General features: G+C 34.9%; 2 protein-coding genes across 2 annotated transcripts; one reads left to right on the top strand and one right to left on the bottom strand.

The window, feature by feature from the left end:
- Positions 1-1562: 1562 nt before the first annotated feature.
- LOC142162050 (uncharacterized) lies at positions 1563-3722 on the bottom strand. Its single transcript, XM_075218351.1, has 5 exons — positions 3181-3722; positions 2997-3033; positions 2728-2893; positions 2617-2681; positions 1563-1832 (listed from the first exon to the last, which is right to left on the bottom strand). Exons 1-5 carry the CDS (start codon positions 3720-3722, stop codon positions 1563-1565), a joined length of 1080 nt encoding a protein of 359 aa, XP_075074452.1.
- Positions 3723-8905: 5183 nt separating this feature from the next.
- On the top strand, positions 8906-16844 carry LOC107799533 (pleiotropic drug resistance protein 1). Its single transcript, NM_001325670.1, is given in 21 exon segments — positions 8906-9457; positions 9888-10008; positions 10121-10294; positions 10407-10566; positions 10661-10737; positions 11996-12049; positions 12137-12529; positions 12620-12901; positions 13001-13317; positions 13424-13584; positions 13679-13782; positions 13863-14019; positions 14109-14219; positions 14222-14304; positions 14396-14728; positions 14816-15106; positions 15198-15281; positions 15367-15728; positions 15819-15990; positions 16082-16336; positions 16434-16844. Coding segments are annotated over 21 exon segments (4302 nt in total). The 5' UTR covers positions 8906-9104; the 3' UTR covers positions 16692-16844.
- The last annotated feature ends 1984 nt before the right edge of the window (positions 16845-18828 follow it).

Below are 18828 nucleotides of genomic sequence, written 5' to 3'. Positions count from 1 at the left end.
AGTTTGGGAGAGAGTTATGGCATTATTAATTAGCAAAATTTACTTCTCTTTAGCTATGACTTTTTTCCTTTTCACATCAATATCTCTATATTCAAGTTAAGACATAGGGCAAATCAAAGATAACAAGAAAATTCTACACCGGAGGAAAAGGAAAATATATATCTACCACTAGGACTATTCCCCCCCTCCCTCCTTGTTTTTTTGTTTGGTTATCAATGGAGTAAAACAAGAAAATCAAAGTAAACTACACGTGAAAACACAAAATTCTAAGTCTAGAAGAAGATGAAAGTATACATCCACCACTAGGACTAATTCTTATTCCTTCCATTTTTATTCTGTTTGGTCATAAATGGATTTTAATTATAATTTGTAACATCATGACCTATTGAAACTTACAAAAATATAATTTGAATTTGAATATAATTGAAAAGAATGCGGTTTATATAGTATTATATTTTCCGGCTTTCTCTTTAATTTTAATATCTTTCTTTTCCAACTTACAAGAAAGGGAAAGGCCCAAATTTCATCCACTTTCCAAAAAACAAAAAACAAAAATAGAGGAAGAAAGGTCATTTTGAAACTGATACACTCATCCCAAACTGATTTAGTAATTGATTTTATTTATAATGATGTTAAAGATAAAAACAAAAGGGGGTTGGGATCTAGTCTGCTAGAATTTTTAATTCGGAAAAATAATTACTAGCTCAAATAGGACGAGGTACGAAAAATAGTAGTAGTAGTATTATATGTTTTTGCATAAAAAATTTGGTAGAATTATTGACTGAATTTTATAATCCTTATGATACTAATATACTAATGGTGTGGCTTGTATATAGACTTAGGAATCCTTTGTTTCTTAGTAAACTGTCGTGCACAGCATGATTATCTTCTAGAAGTCTTGTACAAAATATTAGAAGAGCACATGGATAAGTATTTATTTAGTCATTAGGATTCTGAAATTTATTGACTATAATGGAACCTGCAATTATTAATTAGTTAATCTCAAATTCTCAACGTTAATTGGTCAAATAAATCCAGTCCTATTTAAGATTTTTGCATACTCCTTTAGAAAGATCTTTTACGACACTAACAGATGTATCTTATCTGGCAAGAGAGAAACACGCGATTATTTCAGAACAAGCAGAACGTACTTGCTATACATATCATAATTAGACAACTCATACAAGAAGTTTACTGCCAGGGAGCCATGAAGAGTAGACTAGCAATGCTAAAATACAAGGATCAATCAAGGGCTTCAATGGAGGAATGTTCGAGAAGTATTTTGAGAGAGAGAAAGTCGGTGAATTGAGAGAATCTTCTGTATCGTTATATACAAGAACTGAAGAAGAAGAAGATTAATGAATATAAAATGACTAAACTACCCTTAACTTACATTAACAGCTTCAACTAACCAACTAATTGACCTTGTCACATGCATGGCACATGCCATATTACAATATACCCCCTCAAGCTGGAGGGTGCAAGACGTTGAACACTCCAAGCTTGCCAAGTAAGTGAACATGTTGAGCAGTTCCTATAGCCTTAGTCAGTAAATATGCTTGTTACTCCTTAGTGTTGACATGCACTGCTTTGACTGTTCCTTTCTTGATTTTGTCCCGAATAAAATGACAATCAATCTCTATATGCTTAGTTCGCTCCTGAAGGACAGGATTTGCTGCAAGTTGAATAGCTGATTTGCTATCACTGAAGAATGTAATTGGTTGGGCTATACTCACACCCAGCTCCTTAAATAAACCAAGTAACCAGGTTACTTCAGCAATGCTGGCTGCCATACTTCTGTACGCTGCCTCAGCTGAACTCCTTGAAACAGTCTATTATTTCTTCGACTTCCAAGAGATCATTGAACCTCCAAATTTGATGACATAACCGGTCACTAATCTCCTAGTATCTAGACACGCAGCCCAGTTAGAGTCACACTAGCAAGCAAGTGTCTTTTCATAATAAGACTTCATCAAATTTCCTTGTCCTGGAGCATTTTTCAAGTATTTTACAAACCCTTAAAGCAGCATCCCGGAGGGACCTCTTTGGTGATTGCATAAACTGACTCAATGCTTGTACTGCATAGTTGATGTTTGGCCTGGTGATGGTGATATACAGAAGCCTTCCCACCAATCTCTGATAGGCACTAGCATTTTGTAGAGGTGGATCTCCTGTAACTCCATTTGCTTGATCATACTCTATTTATGTCAACTTTGAATTCACCTCCAATGGTGTACTTGCAAGTTTAGCTCCACTTAACCCTATTTATGAGATTAATTCCAATATATACTTCCTTTGATTCAACAACACTCCACTCCTAGATCTCATGACTTTAATGCCTAGAAAGTATTTGAGTTCTCCTAGATCCTTCACCTTAAAACTTTGATGTAGTATGTCATTAGCTTTCTTGATTAGGACTGAGCTACTTCATGTGATAAGAAGATCATCCACATACACCAAAATAATCATTATTCCCTCTTGACTTCTCAATGTAGATAATGAGTAGTTATGATGACTTTGCTAAAAAGCTTCTCTCAATATAGCTTCAGTTAGCTTGATATTCCACTATCGTGAGGCCTGCTTAAGTCCATACAGAGATTTGAGCAATTTGCATACCTTCTGCTCTCCTTTCCTTCTGAAACCTTTAGGCAACTCCATGTACAAGTTCTCATTTAGATCTCCTGGCAAGAATGCATTATAAACATCCATTTTGAAATAAATTCCAACCTCTTGATGCAGCTAAAGAAATGACAGATCTCACATTGACTATTTCTGCCACTGGTGAGAAAGTATCATGATAGTCCAAACCTTCCCTTTGACTGTATTCTTTTGCAACCAACCTTGCCTTAAATCTTTCCACTTCTCCATCTGCCTTGAACTTGATCTTGTACACCTATTTGGATCCAACAGTATTCTTACCTTCTGGTATGTTCACTATTTCCCATGTGTTGTTATCTTCCAGTGCTTTTACTTCTTCCTTCATAGCCTCTATCCACCTGTTGTCCTTTAGTGCTTCCTTTAATGTCTGTGGTTCTGTTAGTTGAGAGAAATTAGCTAAATAGCATTGATAACTTGCACTAGTATGATCATAGGTCAGGTAGTTTGAAATGGGATAGGTGCAACCGATTGTCTTCTTTGTTGTGACATAATCCCTCATCTATATTGACTCCCTTAATTTACCTTGTGGATTTTCGTTCAGGTTTTAAGTTCTTGTCACCTTCATCTTCCTGTTTGCTGTTTAGAGCTTCTACACCATCATGATGTCCATTACTCTGTGTACCTGCATAAACAATGTCCATATCCTCCACATTTTGAGGAACTTCATGCATATCATCAATATTTGTCTCATGTAGGGCTAGTAGATTGTTGTCCTGCAAATCATTCTGTCTATTGTCTTGCACAACCATATCCTCTGCTGTTGAGGTTGAGACATTCCTATCATATATGTTGCTGCCTGGCTGTGTGTGCAGAAGTGAGAATTGCAGTATTCCTTCCTCTATATATTCCTGTGCATCCAATGAACTGTTTCCATCTTTCTTAGCAAATGAAAACTCTGATTCTCTGAATATAACATCTCTACTTGTGAAGAATTGCTTTGTGTCTAAATCAAACAGGACATAACCCTTTTGTGTTTCAAAATATCCTATGAGAATAACTGCTTTGGCTCTTTCTGCAAACTTGTCTATCTTGACCAAATTTGTTGCATAACACAAACAGACCATAACTCTCAAGTGTGCAATATTAGCCTTCTTGTGATATAACAATTCAAATAGAGTTTTTTCCCCTAGAACACTCGATGGCAACCTATTAATTAGGTATACTGATGTTTTAACACATATTCCCCAGTATATGATTGGAATTGCTCACTGAAACTTCAAGACCCTGGCAGTATCATGTATATATCTGTGCCTTCTCTCCAATATGCCATTCCGCTGTGGAGTATAAGGGCAACTACTTTAGTGAATTATACCAAGACCTGTTAACAGCTCTGAACATTGTGCATTAGAGAATTCAGATCCATTATCTGATCTTATCATCTTAATCACAATACCAAACTGATTTTGAAATATGATAATGAACTGTTTTATTGCCACTACTGCTTTAGATTTTAACTGCAAAAAGAGCACCCATGTATATGTAGAGTAATCATCCATAATTGTTAAGAAGTAATGTTTCTTATCAAATGTGGCAATTTTATAGGGTCCCCATAGGTCCATATGTACAAGATGAAATACTACTTTTGTTCTGGAATTACTCATTGGAAACTTCAATCTAGTCTGCTTTGCTAGTGGACATACTAAATATTTTCGTGTGACATCTTATTTTCCTTATTATGTAAACCTACTTAGGGATGGCAATGGGACGGTGTGGGTGCGGGGCGGGGCAGGTTTAATCTTATGCGGGGTGGGGTAGATTTGATCTTATGCGGGGCAGGTTGAAACTGTTTTTTCAAAAACTAATACGGGGCTGGGCGGTTGCGGGTTTCCTTGCGGGTTTCCTCATAGAACTGAACTTGGACTTTGTATATAAGCTCCAATTCAAGCTTTTCTCTTTCCATTTTCAAGTGATGTTCCCTCGTTCTATTTCTTTATTTCATTCAATCTCTCAATTGTGGGAAATGAAAAATGTGAGAATCAAAGAATTTCTTTTTCAGTTATTGCTGATCACATTGCTCCAGATTATCAAAGAACATTATTGTCCACTCCTTTTCGCAGTATTTGGCAAACTCTATGATAAGTACATTCAAAAGGAAAATTTTAAAAGACAGAGATTTATGTAAATATATGCGCTAAGAGTAATGAATTAGAAATGCATGCACAGATTTATAATCTCTGAAAATAGAAATATAATATTTGGATCCATATGAGGGGTTTAAGAAACTGAAAAAAGTGAAATATTAAACTTGTATTTTTTTAGTAAAAAAACGAAAAAAAAAATTGCGGGGCGGGGCGGGTTGAAATTTTGCCGGTTAAGCTCCAACCCGCCCCGCACCCGCCCCATTGTCATTCCTAAACCTACTACATATTTCATTACTGATGAGGGTGGGTGACCTAGCCTGTTGTGCCATACTTCACTTGAATTTTTGCTTGCCCTGCTTATAGCATTAAGTGTCTTTATTCTGTTAGCCAGTCCTCCAAGAACATATAAACCTCCTCTCTCTTTAGCAATCTCCTTCACCTTATCATTCCAAAGATCCTGAAACACACAAAAATCAGGAAAGAAATTGGCATTACATTTCAGCTCCTTTGTTAGCCTTGCTACTGAGAGCAAATTAAATTTGAAGTTGGGAACAAAAAGCACATCTTTAATCTTTCTCTTATTTAATAGGGATGCACTACCAACGTGAGTAATATTAGTCTGTTCTCCAGTAGGGAGATGCACCCTATCTTTATCAGTTTTTCTTGTACACTTAATATCTGATAGTAATTCTAATCAGAAGCAATATGATGGGTAGCAGCTGAATCTACAACCCATTTCTTCTCCTCTGATTTCTGTGTAAAGCTACTTATCAAACATTTAACCTCACCTGTACCTGCCATATTTGACTGGTGCTCTCCAGATTCCTTATTTAAGAGGCTCAAAATTTGATTGTATTGGTTATTGGTTAAGTAATGATATCCCATATGCTCAACAGCTCCAGATGAACTATCTCCCATATCCTGCATAGAAGATGTACTTACATCTGCACTGTTGATCATAGCCATGGGTTCTCTTCTCCAACCACCTAGTTTGCCATTACCAACATCATTTCCACCATGCTTGCCAACATTAGGATTATTCCACCCAGGTTTACTAGTATTGGTACCATTCTTATTCCCAATGCCAAGAATCTGTTGCCAATCACCTTGAGTCCTTACTCCTTCACCATAACTCCTTTTTAGAACAAAATCATCAGGGTAGCCAATGATCTTATAACAATTCTCCTTAGTATGTCCTTTTAAATGGCAAAATTCACACTGAAGGTACTGTCTCCTTCCTCTTCCTCTTCCTGCTTGCATAGCTAATGGCTCTATTTTATCAGTAGTTACAATATTCACTCATATTTTTTGTTGACTTTTATCTTGGATAATCATAGCATAAGATTGATTTAGGCTAGGTGCATTTGTTTTCATGAAGATTTGCCTTCTAGTTTGGTCATATGATTCATTCAAACCAGACAAGAATTGCATAGCTCTTTATTGATGCAAATTTTCTGATGATCTTTCAATTTCTCATAGCAATTAAGAAATGGAACCAAAAACATCATATTCATGTCATAACTCCTTTAATTTCGAAAAATACGCTGGAACAGTGCTAGTTCCTTGAGATAATGTGGCAATTTCACTATATAATTGAAAGATCCTAACACAATTTACCTTATTGAATCTTTCTCGCAGATCTTCCCATACGAGGTATGCATCAGACACATACACAACTCCACTTAGAAGTTCTGGTTCCACATTGTTCATAATCCATGAGAGAAGAATAGCATTGCAAGTCACCCATTGCTCTAATAGTTCTCCTTCATATGTACTCCTACTGCAACTCCAGTAATAAAACCTAATTTCTTCTTCCCCAAAAGTGCAATTCTCATCGATCTACTCCATAGCCCGTAGTTCTTCGAGCATGTGAGCTTTAAGGTATCACAACTGAGCTAGGAGCATCAGAAGTTCCAATATACATCAGATGATTGTGATCAATTGCCGTCATTTCCGATATTGACGAATCAGTCTCCGAGATTGCTCAATTTTAATGAGCTTCAACAATTGGATTAATCAGGGATCGAAATGTAAAAGAAGAAATCAAATATCTAGCATGATGTAATCCTGGTACGCTGCTCTAATACCATGCTAAAATACAAGGATCAATCAAGGGCATCATGGAGGAATGTTCTAGAAGTATTTTGAGAGAGAGAGAGATTTGGTAAATTGAGAGAATAAGCAAGCCACTGTTCTATTGCTCTTCTATGTCGTTATATATAAGAGCAGAAGAAGAAAAAGATTAATAAATGTAAAATGACTAAACTACCCTTAACTTACATTAACAACTTCAACTAACCAACTAATTGACCCTGGCATATGCCGCATATGCCATATTACTATAAGCAAAGAGACATGGAACACTTTGATTTCCATCCTAGTTAGATTTTGAGCCGATGTAATAGTGTTGTACATGAATATGTTAGGTAGAAGTTTGCTGGGATTTAGCAGGTTTGTGCTGCTGTCCAAATCTTATTTTTTTTGTTTTGTTTTGTTTTGTGATGTACAATTATACTTGGTTAAAAGTTTCTTTATTTATAAAAAAATAAATCATTAGAGTATTATCCAAATTGTCCTTTATTTTCTCTGGACTGTCTTTACTTAATTAATACTTTACTAATTGAAATACTATAGGTTGATTCAGGAAATACTATAAGTGACTTTTTCTTTTAATAAAGCGTCAATTGTTTTTCAAATAAATTAAGTTTGATAAAACGACTAATATTTGAAACCGGAGGTAGTACAAGCATGGCGTGAAAGGAATTTATATTTTTTTCATCATATTAATATGAGAATAATTGCAAGTTGATACTTCTCGTATAATTTTTATATCTAAATTTTATCTTTAAAATATTAAATTAATATAATTTAATTTAAAAAAATCAAATTGACTCTAAAAAATGAAACATGACAACTAAAAAGGTACTCTCTCCACTAATATTATCTGTCATGATTCTCTTGTACACGTCCCTTAAGAAAAATTAATTAGGATAGAATTTTGACTACTTACCCTTATTCATATCTTAATATTTAATCTTTCTTCAATGCTATTTGAACAAAGTTATTCATAATTGAGGAGTTTGTAATCTTCAAGGATAATTATTACTACAGGTAAAAAAAAAGATTATTAATTTTATCTTGAACTTCCAAAATAACAAATAATTTGAGACAAGATAAACAATCTTATCTTAAACTTCTATAATATGAGACGCAAGGAGTACAAATGAAATATTTTTTTTTTCACCGACGGGGGAGTACTTCTTTTAGTAAATTCTTTATGCATTTGTATGAACATAGAAATAAGTGAATCAAGATTCAAGAATGATAGGCAAATGCAATCAAAGATGAGAAATTCGAAGTAGAAAAAAAATTGAATAAAGGAAATAAATGTCGACAAAATTAACTTCATACTGTGTAGTTACAAGTTGAGACCGTCAATGAGGTCATCAGTGACCCCATGCCCCATACATATTGTTTCTTCCCATTCCTACGATCATTTATTAGCCTTATTCCTCTTTATTTTTGTAGATTTTTTTAGGCAGCAAGTTGGAGTATATTAAAGCGTGTGGTTATTATGAAGATTCAAAGAAAGTGGCATTTGGGATTTTAAAGTAGTTTATATTTTCAATGAATACAATACATATATTTTATTTTGCATAATTGTACTTTTGGTCTCTCAATCATTACTAAATTTTACTTTTAGTCCTTGATACATTTGGCCAAGCTCATTTCACCCTCAATTAGCTAACTATGTGTTTTTGGTCGTTCTATGTAGGAAGTATTTCATATTTAAATACAGTATTTCTACATTACTCTCAAATTTGTAGGAATATTATAAATTTAACGTAACACATCAATAATTTAATAGTTTTGCACTTACTAGCTAAATTTGTGAAGATTAACGGTTATCGAGATGAAAAGGCAAATACCAATTATTTAAAAGTGCTTAACCAAACGTTACAAGGACTAAGATCAGAATCATCAAATTCTAAGGGACTAAAGTCACAATTTTTCCTTTTTCTTTTTTCTTTTTTCTTTTTATGTTGACCTTCATCAAATTTAACAGCCGCCTATTTTGAAATAGCTGACTATATAAACCCTCTCTACCTTTAGACTTGAACAGCAACTCTTTTCTTTGCCTTTCATTCTTTTGTTCATTTTAACCATTTTGAAACAGAGAGAGAACTACATCTCTCTAAACTCAACCAAAAAAAAAAAATACAAAAAACTCGTAATTTTCTTGAGAACCCATTATTCCATTTTGGATTATTTGAGGTTCATTTCTTTTTAATCCAAGTTTGTGAAAAAAAAAAATTATTAGTGCATTGAGGTTTAAGTTGTGATTTTAAGTGTTTTGGTTACAAAATGGAGCCAGCAAATTTAAGTAATTTGCGAGGGAGTAGTTTAAGAGGAAGTACGAGAGGGAGTTTAAGAGCAAATAGTAATTCAATATGGAGAAATAATGGTGTAGAAATATTCTCACGTTCATCTAGAGATGAAGATGATGAAGAAGCACTTAAATGGGCTGCACTTGAAAAACTTCCAACTTTTGATAGATTAAGAAAAGGTCTTTTATTTGGATCACAAGGTGCTGCTGCTGAAGTTGATATTAATGATCTTGGTTTTCAAGAAAGGAAGAATTTGCTTGAGAGACTTGTTAAAGTTGCTGATGAAGATAATGAGAAGTTCTTGTTGAAACTCAAGAACAGAATTGACAGGTAAATAATTTTTTTTGAATTCTTTGATTAATTCAGATTCGCACCGTATAAGACCTAGCGAAAAGGAAATTGCTCCCCAGGGGTGGAGCTAGCACATACATAGGGAATGATTGAATCCAGTAATTTTAGTTCAAACCTTGTATTTGTCTTAAAAATTTATTAAATATATACAAATTATTAATTTAGAACCCAATAACTTATAACAATTAAAATCTCGAACCTATAAGTTTTAAATCCTAACTCCGTGTCTGGTGCTCCCTTTAGAGGATTTTTCATTCCCACAACTCCAGACTAGGGAAATAACTTCTTTGTCTATTTTCCTTTCCTATTTTAGATCCCTTTTTTGGATAACTAAGTTGGTATTTTTTTGGTTAATTTTGAGTTGTTATTAATGTTTATTTTTTTTGGAATTTTTGCTTTTAATTTGCAGGGTCGGAATTGATTTGCCAACAATAGAAGTGAGATATGAGCATCTAAATATAGATGCAGATGCATATGTGGGAAGTAGAAGTTTGCCTACATTTATGAACTTCATGACTAACTTTGTTGAGGTAAAAAAATGATAATTCCTTTTTATTTATTATCATTTCATTACTGTTTTGATTAAAGAGGTTGAATCTAACAAAAAAATTAATTTTTTTTATTTTTATGTTTTGGTTCTAGACATTGTTGAACTCTTTGCATATTCTCTCAAGTAGAAAGAGGCAACTCACAATTCTTAAGGATATTAGTGGTATTATCAAGCCCTGTAGAATGACTCTGCTTTTGGGACCTCCTAGTTCTGGGAAAACAACTTTGTTATTAGCTTTGGCTGGAAAACTTGATCCTGCTCTAAAGGTAAAATTATCTTTGGAAGTATACTGGTCCGATTAATTTATGTTTATGTCCAGAAACATAAACATAACTACGTAATAAACAAATAATATTTATAATTTTCTTGGAAAATCAGGTAACGGGGAAGGTGTCATATAATGGACATGAATTACATGAATTTGTGCCACAAAGAACAGCAGCTTATATTAGTCAACATGATTTGCATATTGGAGAAATGACTGTTAGAGAAACTTTGGAGTTCTCTGCAAGATGTCAAGGCGTTGGCTCTCGTTTTGGTTAGTATTTTACTAATTTTTTTTTTTTTTTTTTGGTTAAAATAGAAATTTTAAATTAAATGTTAAAATTGTTTTTTCCTGGAAATTTTTGCAGAGATGTTAGCTGAATTGTCAAGAAGAGAAAAAGCAGCTAATATCAAACCAGATGCTGATATTGACATCTATATGAAGGTTAGACTGGAGCTATACTATGTGAAAATGATTTAATAGTAGAAATATCTTCAACCCACAAAAAGAAAAATATTAATCTCTTAACAGACCCCACATAAATAATAGAGAAAAAGACACACCAGTATACAGGTACTCTGTTCATAAAAATGAATTTTTTAATTACAAAATTATTGAACAGCTGTTTAGTGGAGTAATATTTAAATAGTAGTATTCCTTGGGTCCAAAAAGGTGGCTAACAAAGTAAGACCATATTACACTTTTGACCCCATTAGTCTAAAGCAACCTCTAGGTAGGAGACAAAGAAATTTTGCAAAAGCAAACAAAAAGCTATTGGAAAGACACACATACTGCAATATTGACTTTAGAAAACAAAAAGCAACCTTAAAGTGACGGTTGTGATTTATTCTTATTCATACTGCAATATTGACTTTAGATTACTTCAAATGTTGAAATTGCAGCAACAAGGAAAAAAAAGTAAAAAAAAACACACGCATGCACAAAAATGAAAAAGTTTTTGACATTATGCAAACAATTTGCCATTTCATAGTCAAGTTTTCTTTAAAACATTGTAAGTGTATATTAGGGTAGACTGTCTACATTGAATGCGGGATGCTTGTGTACTGGGCTGCTGTTTTTCTTAGTGTATATTAGTATAAAAATTATGGGGCTTTTTTTGTGTTTAGCCCGTGCTAGAAACTATTTACATTCGGTAGCCGAGAAAGCGTATAAAATTTATCTCCCTCCGTTCCAATTTATGTGAATCTGTTTGACTGGGCACGGAGTTTAAGAAAAAAATGAAGACTTGGAATTTGTGGTCCTAAACAAGTCCAAATGGGGCCCAGAGTATTTGTGTGGTTATAAACCCTTCTCATTAATGGTAGAGTTGTAACTTTAAGCTAAATTGTTACCAAATTTAGAAAGGGTTCATTCTTTTTGGAACGGATCAAAAAGGAAATAGGTTCACATAAACTGGAACAGAGGGAGTATAATTTTTGTATATAACATACAGAATGTATAAATATACAAAAAAGATATATATATTTTTTTCGGCTATTATTTTGAGAGCAGCTATACAACGTCATTTTTCCTAAATTAATTATTTCCTTTTTGGCTCCAAGCCTCAGGATATTAATAATTTAATCAATAACCTTTGGAAATAGAAGATGCATCTAATTAGAAAACTTGTCAATCATTTTATGAAAATGATCCTTCATTTTGTTAAAAGTAATCATACGTTGTATTGTTTTGTGGAATTTAGGCTGCAGCAACAGAAGGACAAGAAGCCAATGTTGTTACAGATTATGTTCTTAAGGTAACACTTACAATATCCAATCATGTTTTACATGTGAATTATAAATAACAAAGATTGAATTATAACAATGAATATATGCTACTGCAGATTTTGGGACTGGATATTTGTGCTGATACTATGGTGGGAGATGATATGATAAGGGGTATTTCAGGTGGACAAAAGAAGCGTGTGACGACCGGTGAAATGCTTGTTGGACCATCTAAAGCACTTTTCATGGATGAAATATCAACTGGATTGGACAGTTCCACAACATACTCCATTGTGAATTCCTTAAGGCAATCTGTTCAAATCTTGAAGGGAACTGCTGTTATTTCTCTGTTGCAGCCTGCCCCCGAGACCTACAACCTGTTCGATGATATTATTCTGTTATCCGATGGGTATATTGTTTATCAGGGTCCGCGTGATGATGTGCTCGAGTTCTTTGAATCCATGGGATTCAAATGCCCCCAGAGAAAAGGCGTGGCCGACTTCTTGCAAGAAGTATGTTTTACAGAGAAACAAAGAATGTAAAGTTTAGAAGCATTGATGAAAAATCGGTTTCTGATGTTGAAAGTTTGAAATATTTTGCAGGTGACATCAAAGAAGGATCAACAGCAATATTGGTCAAAGAGGAATGAGCCTTATAGGTTTATTACATCGAAAGAATTTGCTGAGGCATATCAGTCTTTTCATGTTGGAAGGAAACTAGGCGACGAGCTTGCTACTCCATTTGACAAGACCAAATGTCACCCTGCTGCTTTGACTAATGAGAAGTATGGCATAGGAAAGAAAGAGCTGTTGAAGGTTTGCACTGAAAGAGAACTTCTACTAATGAAGAGGAACTCGTTTGTTTACATGTTCAAGTTCTCTCAGGTTGGTTTATTTGAAATTCTGATTTATGTCCTTCATCTTGTCATATCGATGTGCATGAACGTTCTAATGTTTGCTTTGTATTTGCCTCTGTCTTGTCAGCTTACGATAATGGCTCTTATAACAATGACACTCTTCTTCCGTACTGAGATGCCACGAGATACTACAGATGATGGAGGAATATATGCTGGTGCTCTCTTTTTCGTGGTGATTATGATTATGTTCAACGGGATGTCTGAGCTTGCCATGACAATTTTCAAGCTTCCCGTCTTTTACAAGCAAAGAGACCTTCTCTTTTTCCCTTCATGGGCTTATGCAATTCCCTCATGGATCCTAAAAATCCCTGTAACACTTGTTGAAGTCGGTCTTTGGGTGATCTTAACATACTACGTCATTGGATTTGATCCTAATATTACAAGGTACATATGGGGAGAATAGGCTACATAAAACAATGACGAAGCTATCTTAACAAGTACTTAATTTTTTTACCCCATGATTGTTAATCGCCATTTTTTTTGTGTGCAGATTTTTGAAACAATTCTTGCTGCTCATAGTTGTAAACCAGATGGCATCAGGAATGTTTAGATTCATTGGGGCAGTAGGAAGGACCATGGGAGTTGCAAGCACATTTGGATCATTTGCTCTTCTTTTACAATTTGCATTGGGCGGTTTTGTCCTTTCACGAGGTATATTTTGTGATTTAATTAGTTGTTTGCAGGAACTCTTTTCTTGTTAAATCAAACCTACTGATGTTCATGTTTCTATTGCCTAATGCTGCAGATGATGTGAAAAGCTGGTGGATTTGGGGTTACTGGATTTCGCCGATGATGTATTCAGTGAATTCAATTCTTGTGAACGAATTTGATGGGAAAAAATGGAATCATGTAAGGCTCTATACCTAATTCCACCTTCAATCGTTTATCCTTTCCGTCTGTGAATGCTAACTTTCGCTCTCATAAAACAGATTGTGCCAGGTGGAAACGAGACCCTTGGATCTACAGTTGTGAAGTCTCGAGGGTTCTTTCCCGAGGCATACTGGTACTGGATTGGTGTTGGGGCACTTGTCGGATTTACAGTTGTGTTTAACTTCTGCTACAGTCTTGCACTCGCTTATCTCAACCGTGAGTTTCCCTCCGAGTATTTTCCATTTCATGTTTCAGCCAAGAGAATCAAAGAGTAAATTACTAACATACTATAAATATCTCGGCAGCATTTGATAAGCCACAAGCGGTGCTACCAGAAGATGGTGAGAATGCTGAAAATGGTGAAGTTTCATCCCAGATAACTAGCACAGATGGAGGAGATTCTATCAGTGAGAAAATAATAATAAGAAGGGAATGGTTCTTCCATTTGAACCTCATTCTATCACCTTCGATGATGTTGTATACTCCGTTGACATGCCTCAGGTGACTTGTTACTAAATGAAAAATTCACTCCTATGTCAACACCCCTGCCTTTAGATTAATATATTTAACTAAAACTTGTGACTACTCGCAGGAAATGAAAGAACAAGGTGCTGGTGAAGATAGATTGGTACTTCTAAAGGGTGTGAGTGGAGCTTTCAGACCAGGTGTTCTCACCGCGTTGATGGGTGTTAGTGGTGCTGGTAAAACAACATTAATGGATGTTTTGGCTGGACGAAAAACAGGAGGATACATTGACGGCGAAATCAAGATTTCTGGCTATCCCAAGAAGCAAGAAACCTTTGCTCGTATTTCTGGATACTGTGAGCAGAACGACATCCATTCACCTTATGTTACAGTTTACGAGTCCTTGGTTTACTCAGCATGGCTTCGTTTACCCCAAGATGTTGATGAAAAAACTAGAAAGGTCAGTTCCTCTGAAATTCTCTCATCCTTCAAACCATTTGAGAAAGTAGCAGTTTTCGTAACATTTTCTTTGATCATCTTTTTGCAGATGTTTGTTGATGAAGTTATGGAACTTGTTGAGCTTGGACCCTTGAGATCAGCCTTAGTCGGGTTGCCAGGAGTCAACGGTCTCTCAACTGAGCAACGCAAAAGGTTGACCATCGCGGTTGAATTGGTAGCAAACCCCTCTATCATTTTTATGGATGAACCAACTTCAGGGCTGGACGCAAGAGCTGCTGCAATTGTTATGAGAACGGTTAGGAACACTGTTGATACTGGAAGAACCGTTGTCTGTACTATTCATCAGCCTAGTATCGACATTTTTGAAGCCTTTGATGAGGTGGATTTTTTATCTTTTAAGCACAACCAGCTAGTCTTTATATTTTATCTTTTAATAACATTAAGTACTAAACTCTTAAGTGGCTTTGCAGCTATTTCTAATGAAACGAGGAGGACAAGAGATATACGTTGGTCCATTGGGTCGCCATTCTTGCCATTTGATCAAATACTTCGAGGTAGGTTGTACTAAAGAGAAAATGACTTTTCCTTTTCCATAGTGTATATGATCGAACACTGACCTTAGTTTTACCTTGAATACAGTCAAATCCTGGGGTAGCAAAAATCAAGGAGGGTTACAACCCAGCAACTTGGATGTTAGAAGTCACAGCCTCAGCTCAAGAAATGATGTTAGGCATTGATTTCACCGAGGTATACAAGAACTCAGACCTGTACAGGAGGAACAAAGCATTGATTAGTGAATTAGGCGTCCCTCGCCCTGGTTCAAAGGACTTGCATTTTGAAACTCAATACTCACAATCATTCTGGACGCAATGTGTGGCTTGCCTATGGAAGCAACACTGGTCATACTGGCGTAATCCAGCTTACACCGCAGTCAGATTCATCTTCACGACATTCATAGCACTAATCTTCGGGACAATGTTCTGGGATCTTGGTACTAAAGTGTAAGCACAGAATCATGAAAACTAAACAATTATAGAAAGTAGATTACTACTTAAAATCCTTAATACTAAACTGGAATTTATTTGCTGTAGGAGCAAGAGCCAAGATCTTTTAAACGCCATGGGATCAATGTATGCTGCTGTTCTCTTCCTTGGTGTACAAAATGCATCATCAGTGCAACCAGTTGTAGCCATTGAGCGTACAGTATTTTACAGAGAAAGAGCTGCTGGAATGTACTCTGCCATCCCCTATGCCTTTGGACAGGTGAATAAACAAGTTCTATTTTCTGGTAAATATACCAACTTCAGATTTGAATTCAGTTCCTAGTATTCATGAAAACTTCCTATATTTGCAGGTTTCCATTGAAATCCCTTACATATTTGTACAATCTGTGTTTTATGGTATCATCGTCTATGCTATGATTGGATTCGAATGGGATGTTGGCAAGTTCTTTTGGTACTTGTTCATCATGTTTTTCACCCTTTTGTACTTTACATTCTACGGTATGATGGGTGTGGCTGTCACACCAAATCAAAACGTGGCTTCAATTGTTGCTGCCTTCTTCTATGGTGTATGGAATCTCTTCTCGGGATTCATCATTCCACGACCTGTAAGATCCTCAAACTCTTATAGCCTAGTTATAAGATACAAATGCAAAATGGATCTCTAGCTCGAAAAAATGACATTTTTTGTTTTGTTTACTACAGCGTATGCCTGTATGGTGGAGATGGTACTACTGGGCTAACCCTGTTGCATGGACCTTGTATGGTTTGGTTGCATCACAATTCGGAGACATCCAAACGAAACTATCTGATAATGAAACTGTGGAACAATTCTTGAGACGTTACTTTGGCTTTAAGCATGATTTTCTTGGAGTTGTTGCAGCTGTGCTCACTGCATATGTCTTTATGTTTGCCTTTACATTTGCCTTTGCCATCAAGGCGTTCAATTTCCAGAGAAGATAAGTGAGTTTAATCGACTGAAGAACTTTGAGGAAGCATTGGTTACAAAATTAGTATGTATAGGTTACTACTTGAGAAAGTCTTTTCTTTTCAACTTTTGAATACTAGGTGTATGTTGTTGTAATATTCATTGGAAATCCAAACTTTATTTGTTAATATAGCAGCAGTTTTGTTCCATGGTTGGCTTCATTTTGTCTTTACCTTCTCCCAATAGTTTTATTTTTTCAGCAAAGATAGTTGATTTAACACAAGCTAAAGAATGAGTATTGATAATAGGGACAATACTTTTAAAGAGTAACAAGGTTCAATAATCTTTAACAATCAAGATTATGATAAAAACAATTCAGATTAACAAATTGTGTATCCACTAAATAACAGAGGCTTAGTAAAAAAAATAAAAAAAACATGTAAAACTTGTTACAATTTTTGAATTCGAAGAGGATTGGCAACTATGTGAGCCATGGCTTGATGTTCTGCTTTTATACTGGAAATGAAAAGGCCAAGAAAGACAAGCTAGCACATATGTTGTTTTGTATGCGCGAATCTTACCAGTCCAATCAATATTCATGATGCGCGTGATTGTACCATAAATTTCAAATCCTGGATCCGCATTCTGAACATGAAATTTGTGGTTGAGAAGGGAAACATATAAAGCTGATCACTAATCTTGGACTAGAGCTTAATTATATTAGGAATACAATATGTTTTTTGAGTTGTTTAAGAATACTAATTGTTTCAAACATATATAGATAAAGTGAAAAAATGAACACGTTCGAAAATATAAACATCCTGGATTTCATCTGGAATATATGGTGTAAGGATTATTGGGAAATTTGATTCTTACATACAGGAACGGATCCATGTTAATGTTGCTATCTTGACTGATTGGAATATTGGATTAAGAGACAACGAACTTTCAGTTTGCATAAGAATGTGGCTTCTTAGTTTTTACTGAAATACTGCTTCTGTAGAGAACAAAAACAAGAATTCTAAGACTAATAGCACAAGATACTGATGTAGGGCCAGTTCTATGGGTTTAACTAAGGCAAAGGGCAGCCCGATATGATGCAGTATCTTGTGTTTACGCAGGATCCGGGGAAAGGCTGTACTCCAAGGAGATGTGATGTAGACAACCTATTCTAATGCAATCATATTTCACGGCTAGAACCCGTGATCTATGAGTTTAACAAAACACGTTGCTTCAGGTTGAACTATGTATAAATATACGAAATACATTTCTTAAAATGCTCATATTATCAAATCATACTCATTTTTAACTCACTATCTCTAAATTCTGTATTTGCATCTGAATATCAGCCGGAGATCGTAAACTAAAAAGGATATATTATAATTTCGCCTAAGCACAATAATTTGAAAATGGTAAAAAAAGATATTCACCTTTTGCACTTTGATTATGCAGTTTCTTCGATGGAAAGTGGTGAAGCTTCTTCAATGAAAGAACTTTGTGAGCCTTCAAAGTACTCTTAGTGCCATGTATCAAACTAACATCCATATTATATATGCAAAATAGGAAAAAAGTAATTTTGCTTGATTCTTTAGGAAGAAGCAAAGGAAGACGAGAAAACTTCTGTTTATATATATTGAGCTAATGAAAAATGGTAGATTCTTATAGTTGTAACATTTTGACAAATAAAGTTTATAAGACTAGTGAAGGGCATTAAAATAAGACTAAATATAGATAAATGTGTCGGACATCAAAAGAAAATTACAATAGTTTAAGGGTTTATATAATAGGCACATGCACGATTGCTGTTCAAGAGTTTGAAAACTCAACTTTGAGTCATTTTCACATCATGGCTGTTAAAAATATTAAAGAACTAGTGGATTTTGACGGGTAAACGAAAAATATTCATTTGTACGTAATGTTTGCGTCAAACAAATAAATGCAAAGACTTGTGTATATTGCATATAAATTTTTATGAGTTAGCTATGAATAAATTTGTATTCTAACTTTGGTTTGTGCAGTTGTTAGAGTTAAATTATTTGATTTGATGCACGTAAACATTGAAAGTGGACGGGTAATTTTTTCTCAATCGCTAAGTGTATTGCATAAAAGTAACTTAGATGGCTAAACTAATTTTGCTTACCAAGATGGCTAAATTTGTTACAGACTTGATTT

The sequence above is a fragment of the Nicotiana tabacum genome, chromosome 7, assembly GCF_000715075.1.
Source record: "Nicotiana tabacum cultivar K326 chromosome 7, ASM71507v2, whole genome shotgun sequence".
In the NCBI taxonomy this organism is placed as follows: Eukaryota; Viridiplantae; Streptophyta; class Magnoliopsida; order Solanales; family Solanaceae; genus Nicotiana; species Nicotiana tabacum.
Note: the sequence above shows the minus strand (reverse complement) of the source record. Positions and strands in the feature narration are given on the sequence as shown.

What these genes read in the sequence shown, in the direction of transcription:
- LOC142162050 (XM_075218351.1), bottom strand. Translation starts at nt 3,722, where the DNA reads ATGGTCTGTTTGTGTTATGCAACAAATTTGGTCAAGATAGACAAGTTT. An exon ending in CCTGAACGAAAATCCACAAG is followed by an intron (nt 3,034 to 3,180) that starts GTAAATTAAGGG and finishes CTCAACTAACAG; the next exon opens with AACCACAGACATTAAAGGAA. An exon ending in GAAGGAAAGGAGAGCAGAAG is followed by an intron (nt 1,833 to 2,616) that starts GTATGCAAATTG and finishes AAGAAATAATAG; the next exon opens with ACTGTTTCAAGGAGTTCAGC.